Source organism: Eumetopias jubatus, unplaced genomic scaffold (genome assembly GCF_037043125.1).
Source record: "Eumetopias jubatus isolate StellerSeaLion01/CBP00866 unplaced genomic scaffold, mEumJub1_p1.0 scaffold_17, whole genome shotgun sequence".
Classification (NCBI taxonomy): domain Eukaryota; kingdom Metazoa; phylum Chordata; class Mammalia; order Carnivora; family Otariidae; genus Eumetopias; species Eumetopias jubatus.
Window position 1 is genome coordinate 38117863 of NW_028274823.1, and position 7997 is coordinate 38125859.

The following is a 7997-nucleotide window of genomic DNA, read 5'->3' on the forward strand; positions in this document are numbered from 1 at the left end:
GGGTCCTGGGATCGAGCCCCGCATCGGGGTCCCTGCTCGGCGGGGAGCCTGCTTCTCCCTCTCCCTCTCCCCCTGCTTGTGTTCCCTCTCTCGCTGTGTCTCTCTCTGTCAAATAAATAAATAAAATCTTTAAAAAAAAAAATACAGGACACAGTTATTTTATCTGGCATTTATCTATATTTTATCTGGCAAGCCTAAATCCAGATTCTCTTCAACTAAGGCAGAAAACAAACTCTGGGAGCCATCAGGGATTAAAAACCATCCACGAGGTCACATGGGGAGTTAGTTGGTATAAAATAGGGAGTGAGATCCAACATTTTGGGGAAACTCACTTCCGTAGGTAAAAACACAGTCACCTACATTAACTTGTACAATCCTAGGCCTCTGTGGACTGTGGCTTGGCTTTGTTATGCACGTGTCATAACTCGGTCTTTATAGCCAATAAAAGTGGAGCGTTTTTATAGCCCCTTGTAAAGATCTCTCAGAAAGGGCTCTGCATTCTTAAATTCTGTCTGGCTTAGGCAAGCCTTCCTGGAGGATACTGTGGAGAGAGAACTTTTGGGAGGCGCTTGTGGGGCAGTTTTCCTGCCCTGCCTCAGGAGTCCTCACTGACGGAGTCTCATTCATTCAACTAACAGGATTGAGAAGTCATCAGCCAAGCAGTGAAGACACAGCCTCTTGACTGACTAGGAGTCTTTAGACAATGACTCTACCTCTCCATCTTTGTTTTAGCTTTTGTAACGTAGGGTGATAATAATATTTGTCTCATAAGGTTATTGTGAAGATTAAATAAATTCATGTAAAGTGCTTAGAACAATTTTTAGCATATAATGAGGCCTCAAGAAATGTTAGCTGGCAGCAGCCAAAGCAGAGATCCTATCACATAACTGCCAGTACTGGCACGCAGCCACCCATTTGGGTTGGTGACTCTTGAGTCAGGCAACAGGCGTGGAGTCTCAGACCTTTTGGAAACCAAGTTCTCTAAACATTTTTATTTTTCAGTTCCTTTCACTTTCACAAAAACATGGGCTTTTATTTTACAGATGAGCAAAGTGCAGCTCCGGCTGATTTAGATGCCTTTTCGAGATCTGCTGAGGGAAGCTTTAAGTTCTCACCTGTGAGATACAACTTTGAAGTCAGACAGATTTGGGGTTGAGCCCTGGCACAAGTGTGTAACCCTGAAAGGGAAATTTACTTTATTACCTTCCATTTCTCATCAGTGAAATGGGGTTCATAGTATGAATTTTGCCATGGCACAGATTAAAATGCAATCATTGTAATTCTAACAATTCCAGCATTCGTGTAGCACACACTGAGTGCCAGGCATTTCCCTAAGCGCTTTATTTACAGCCGTTAACTTATTTAAGATAGAAAAACAGGTATATCTAATAAATATTATGACTATTATTCTATGGTGCATGGCAGAGTTCAGCTTTTAGGGTTTTTTTTACCTACAACAGTAGGGAGCAGCTTTCCTAGAATTATTAAACACAGTAAGCATTTGGCTGTTTGGAGATCATCATGTGCAAGTTTTCCTGTTGCTTTTGTAGGGTTACTTCGGGGCTGTTGGGGCGCTGCTGGAACTGTTCAAGATGACTGATGACCAGTAGTGATGACCAGTGGATGGAAGAACCTTCTGTGAAAACAGAGAACTGAGAGTTGCCGCCGGAGGAGGTAGATGCCGCTGTGGGACGGAAGCCAAGCCATTATGGCAGATGAACCTGCTGGATTTGTAAATAATTTAAAATCCTTCTAACTGATCTTTTACTCCTGGGTTTTGAGCTGATGATTCAAAATGGGGAATACAAGAGTTTTTCTGTACACTGTATTTTTAAAAAAAAAAAAAACATTTGTGCAGCGAGGCCAAACCTACGAATTTTATGCATTAACCTTGAAAAGTTGTATGATGTGTAGGAAGGACCTGAAATGTAAGTGCTGTTTATTTTTCTTCTGGGGTTTACTGATCAGTGTGGTAATTTTAACTTCATTTAGCAATTACTCTAGGAGATTCTACCTTTACTTATATTCTTCATGACGTTTCATGATTTGCTGTTGGTTTCAAATGAAACTACAAATCTGGCATGTTTTACTGTGAACACAATTTTGTTTGTTTGTTTATATGCCTTTTGTTGTCTTGTTGGTTTTTTTTTTCTGTTGGAGTCTCTTATGGAGAAAGAGAGTCCTTCCCCCTGTTTCTGTCCTCAAATGACTCCCTCTCCCCCCCCATACCTTTCTTTAACCTAATTGTTCATATCAATCAAGGTGCTGACCAACTCGATACAAAGTTAAGCACGAGATTGAAAGCTCTCGAAAGTGCCCTTGATGAGAAAACTCTGAAAGTGTTCATGAATTTTATGAGTCAGGCGAAAGTTGAAAATGTTATGCAATTTTGTCTTAACCCTTACGAATATGCAATGTTTTGTTGGATTTATTTTCTGTTAGGTTATATTAAATTGAAATGTTTCTCTGATGAAATGTCCTCACTCATGCCCAGCCTATGAGTGGCAGCAAATCCTTATGCAGGACTTTGGAACTTCCCAGGTAAAGTCTCCCACTAGATTAACTATTCACATTGGGAGATGGGGGGAGAAGTCATGGGTTGAGGTGTCAGGTAATAATACCTATTTGTTTTGTACACGTATGTACATAGGAGCTTTGTAACAAGGCATCTTAAATAATAACATTTTTTCATTTGAAATATTTCAAACTGAAAACTGTATTTCAATCCCAGTTTCTAATATTAAAAAAAAACATGATACTGATCTCTCTATACATATTTTTTTTCTTTTTTGAAAGATGTCATTGGAACCGATGGGTAACTTTCAAATGAGAGTCTTGTACAAATATTGAAACGCATGAGGTCTAATGATTTAGAACTGATTAATCTTTTGAATTGAGCATATTGTTGAAAGGGATTTTTCAAGGCAGTGCAATTCCTCCATGATGAATCTTTCCTTTTCTGCCTCCTGAGCACCATCTTTAATTGCCATATCTTCAAGTCTTGAAGAACGTGATGTTAACTGAAGTGTTCACTTGTCTGGTTGAAATAAAGCCTGTTTCTGTTGTGATGTTTTTAGTGTATATGTTATTTTCATTTCTTAATCTTCATGTCCATATTATCTGCTTTTGTACCATAAAATGAATGTGTTGTATTTTTGCTACCCTACATTTCATAATTTGAGGCTTTCCTATAAGGGTGTCTTCAACTGAAGCTGTAACTCTATGCAGAGATTTTTTTTAAAATAGCTTTATTGTTCTTATACAACTGACTCATTGCCAAAATATTATTACTATATTTGGTAATTCAAAAAATTTTTCAAAATTTGGTCATCACAAATACATTTTATTAACTTCCACCTGGCTTAAAAAAATTCAAAGATGTTCTTGAAAAAGATAAGTGTAAAAATGTACATATGATCTACATTAGTGCCTTTTTTGACTATTCCCTTCTATCAGTACTACTCTCCTCTGTCAGGTAATCGTAGACCTTGGATTATGGTTCTGCAAAAGAAATCAGGGCAAGTTAATGTAATTATATAATTTTTTAATTATCTGGAATCACTTGATCTTTCATTGCAAATGTGTAAGACATTGGTTTAGCTGAGGAAATCAATTCTTCCACTATACAAATATCAGTAAATGTTGGCTACCTATTGCCAGCCTTTTTTTATAATGAGAAACTTATAGCCTGAGGATTTTTACATTCACTTGAATCATAGGGACTTTCCTTTGGCTCAACATTAAGAAGAAACTTGACAAGACTAAAGAATTTTTATCTTGAACTTGTGAATTCAAGATGGTCAGGTAGTCTAGAGCATGGCTTTTGATTGTGAGACAGCTTCAGTGTGGATCTCACTCAGCCATTGCCTACCTGTGTGGGCAAGCCACTAACCCTCTCTCTAAACCCTAGCTTCCTCATTCATAAAATAGAGCAAACAGTTTTCACCTCCATATTTAAAGAGCTTGGCACAAAGGCTGGCAAATAGTAAATGGTAGCTACTGGGAAAAGAAAAATAGATGTCTTAAACTAACGTGTGAAATCAGTGATAACTAACCTTCTAGAATGTGGGGAACCTATTTTAACACAGGGATACAGATCTCCCTATGCTAGTACATGTCCACAGCTCTGTGTCCACAATTCCAAAATTCCAAACTCTTAAAATGTAGCCTTACAGTCACTTGACAGAAAAAGCTGACTTGAGCAGTATTTATCATACTCTGTAGGATTCTTCGCATGTTTTGCTGCAAAGCTACTAATGTGTTTGATGACGGGGTACTGCCCCAGACCCTACTAGGGGTGTTAAGGAGTGAACAATTCTGAATTTTGAAAGAAATCTGGTCCCAAGAATTTTAGATAAAGGGATTGGGGAGGTTATGGTTGTATTCTTCAGGTTAGGTAGTATATATGGGTTCAGAGTCCCTTTGTTGGTAACTGTTGTTACAGGTAATTTATGCTTGACATCATCTGGTCATACAAGGAATAAGAAGTTACTTTGTGCCAGGAAGGAGCTGAGGAAAACGAGAGGATTTGGCTATAACTCCTGCTGTTCAGCAAGGGAGACAGGTCTCAAACCAGTTCAGGTTATAAAGTATCACGGGTGTCATTCATTCATTCACCAATATGTACAGCAGTGAACAAAACAAAGACCCATCCTCACAGAGCTTACATTCTAGAAGGAAGACAGATAATCATGAAGTAGATCATGCTAGGTCAGTACTACAAGGAGAAAATGAGGTAAGGTAAAGGGCTAGAGAGGAGGTAGTTGTAGTTAGAAAGTGGAAGGGAAGAAACTTCTTTGGTAGAGTGGTCAAAGACAACTTCTCCTACAAGAGGAGACATTTGAGCAGTCCGATGAAGTTGGGAGCACACCTGGGAGAACATTTTTTACTCCTGGCAAATGAGAATGAAGGTTTTGAGGAACTGCAAGAATTCCAGTGTGTGTGGAGTAAACAATGGGAAGAGTGACGGGAAATGCAGTTTGGGGAGTAGCCATGGGCCAGGCCCAATATGAGGTCTGTATGTGAGGGTAGAGGCTGCACATGAAGGAGGAATTGGTCACTTCTCCTGGAGGAGAGGGCTCAAGAAGTTTCCATAGAGTCTTAACCAATGAGTGGAGACCACCAAGTGGGCCTGGAGATGGGGGCTTCCCAAGCAGAGAGAGCAGGGTGAGAGAGGCATTGAGAGAAGAAACAGTAGTCAGGTTATTCAGGGAATTAGAAGCTGTTTGCATCTGCTGGAGCCTTGGTTAGTGAGAGCAAAACCAGATACCGGGAGAGAGGAAACCAGCCAGATTATGGAAGGACTCATATTCCATGCTAAAGATTCTGGTGTTTTCTGTAGTCAATGCAGAGCCATCAAAGGGTTTCAAGTAAAGTGAAGCTAGAATTAATCTGGCTTCAAAGTGATAATAGAGCAAAATGTCCTACTGAGATTAATGAGCAAACCAGTTATTGTGCTTTTGAATACATAACACCATTTTTATTATCATGTTTACTTTAGTTCCTCTATTGTGTCCAACCTCATACAGCAGCTGCTTAGTGGACCACATTTCTCTATAACTAAGGGGGTTATATAAGGTCTTGAGAATTTTCCCACAGGACCAAGGCTGCTAATAGCTAAAGCCCTGCTATGATTCTATTTAGTGACTAGGAAGATTTCAACATCAATGATCACTATTAACTCTATCCCTTGCCAGAATTGTTTGGAGTGAAGGCCCTTTTCCTCCCAGTGATCCGATGACCCCAAATTTGTGAGAAAAATTGAATTAATGCACATTTTCTACTGGGTCTACCAGGTGCTCGTGATTCACTCTTCACCAATTTAATTTTTACTAAATGCTTATGATCTGGGAGGCATTGATTGGGTAACTTTTGGGAGACATTCAGTCGTAGGACAGCAAAATCCCTCCTTCCATCGGGCTTCCATCCTCATGAGGACATGAGCCAACAAATAAACAGGAAAATAGCAGTTAGTGATCAGTGCTGTGAAGGGAAGAAACAGGGTGATGTGGCAGAGAGGAAACCAAGGGACTTCCTTAGTAAGCTGGGCGTGAGATAAAAATATGAAATCATGGCCTCAGCATTTGAGGAATGACCCTCAGGTGTTTCTTGCTTTCACTCATTACTACCTCCTCAATGAAAATGAAGGATGTTTTTGGGAAAGAGTCTGAGAGCTAATTCATTTTCTTTTTATTTTACTTAGAATATTTAATTTAGTTCCCGTATGAATTTAAAATCGTATGTTACGTGAAACAATAGATTAATTTAATAATGCCCCCTTTGTACTACTCCCTTATTTCACAAAACAGTATTATTTAAGCTGTTCACTTGAATCTTTATTGTCAATGCCTTTGTCGTGGCCAGAGTCATTTCGTGGTTTCCAGAGCACACCAAGTCTGACACACAGCACTTTTTGAATCTACTTACGATATTGACACTGGATTTTTTTTTTTAACCAAGCCAGGAGCTTCCTGCAATGACCTCAATTATTTGTTTCATTTTCCAAAAGGTGTTATATTGGTGATGCCACAGTGTAACCATTTATGTAGTGCCTTTTATGGTCAACTTTAAAAGGTTAGTTTATAAGTATTCATCACTTGCGATACAAAAATAAAAGAAAATTTGTATTAAAAGTCTTTGCCTCTTTTTATGCTCACTCTATCAGGTAAACCCCAAACATTCCAAACTAGAATTAATTGAGGTGATTTCAGTTAATGATGTCACCAAAGAATTCTCAACCAGTCTGCAGTTAGAATTCATCTTCTTACATTTAAGTATTTTTTTAAAATTTCACTAAGTTTTATATGCATATAATCTAAAAAGTTAAATAGTTCCAGAAGACTATGAAAAAAGTAGCAGTACCCATGTTTTCTTTTTTGTTTTTTTCCCTTCTTTCTCTTTACACTTTATTCATGACACATGGTACTTTCTCAGGTGTAAAGACAAAGCCAAGGGCAGGAAAAGGGTACTTGGACATGTCAGACCACCAGGGTTGTAGCTAAGACTCATAGCCACAGGGACTGTCTTGGTTGGAGGATTTTGGAGAGGGGTATGCTCAGCATTCCAACCAATGATGCCTAGATGTATTTTTATCAAGAACTCATTTTCAACATTGGCTGCTGGTCTTGTTTTATTTCACTATTCTGAGCAAAGCAGCTTCCCAGAGTAAAGTGTAGGGTGATGAGGGGAAAGGTTTGAGTAGCTGTATGTCCAAAAATTTCTAAAAATATACGTATTTTTAGATTTTATTTATTTATTTGACAGAGAGAGACACAGCAAGAGAGGGAACACAAGCAGGGGAAGTGGGAGAGGGAGAAGCAGGGTTCCTGCCAAGCAGGGAGCCCGATGCGGGGTTCGATCCCAGGACCCTGGGATCATGACCTGAGCCGAAGGCAGATGCTTAATGACTGAGCCACCCAGGCGCCTCACTAAGAATATTTTTATTCTACGCTCATACCCAATTGATAGTTTGGCAAAGTATAGAATTTTAGATTAGATATTTTTGTTCAGAATTCTGAAGGCATAGCCCTATTATTGCCAAGCTTCCAGTGCTGCTGTGAGAAGGCCTGATGCCCATTCTGGTTCCCGATCTTCGTATGTGACTATTTTACCCCTCTTTTCTGGAAGCTTTTAGAAACTTTTCAACTTCTGGTGTCAGCCCTAACAGGTAAAGAGCTTGCAATTCATCACTGCCATCCTTATAAGAAAAAAGCTGGGGCACCTGGGTGGCTCAGTCTGTTACCCATCTGCCTTTGGCTCGGGTTGTGATCCCGGGGTCCTGGGATCGAGCCCCACGTTGGGCTCCTTGCTCAGCTTGTTCCCTCTCCCTCTGCTGCTCACCACCCCCCCACTCATGCTCTCTCTCTCTCTCTCTCTCTAACAAATAAATGAATAAAATTTAAAAAAAAAGAAAAAACTAAACAAACTGAAAACCAATGACTTTTCTTGGACCTATCAGAGAATCGAGGTCATAGGGCAAACTGCCACACTGAAATTTG

The 7997-nt window shown here is 39.5% G+C and overlaps 1 protein-coding gene across 1 annotated transcript in view; it reads left to right on the forward strand.

Annotated features, from left to right (window-relative positions):
• PANK1 (pantothenate kinase 1) overlaps positions 1-3068 on the forward strand; it is a 54218-nt gene extending 51150 nt beyond the window's left edge. Inside the window, exon 7 of the mRNA XM_028098434.2 lies at positions 1551-3068. Within this exon, the coding sequence (XP_027954235.2) occupies positions 1551-1610 (60 nt within the window). The 3' untranslated portion in view covers positions 1611-3068. The remainder of the gene's footprint in view (positions 1-1550) is intronic.
• Positions 3069-7997: the final 4929 nt, after the last annotated feature.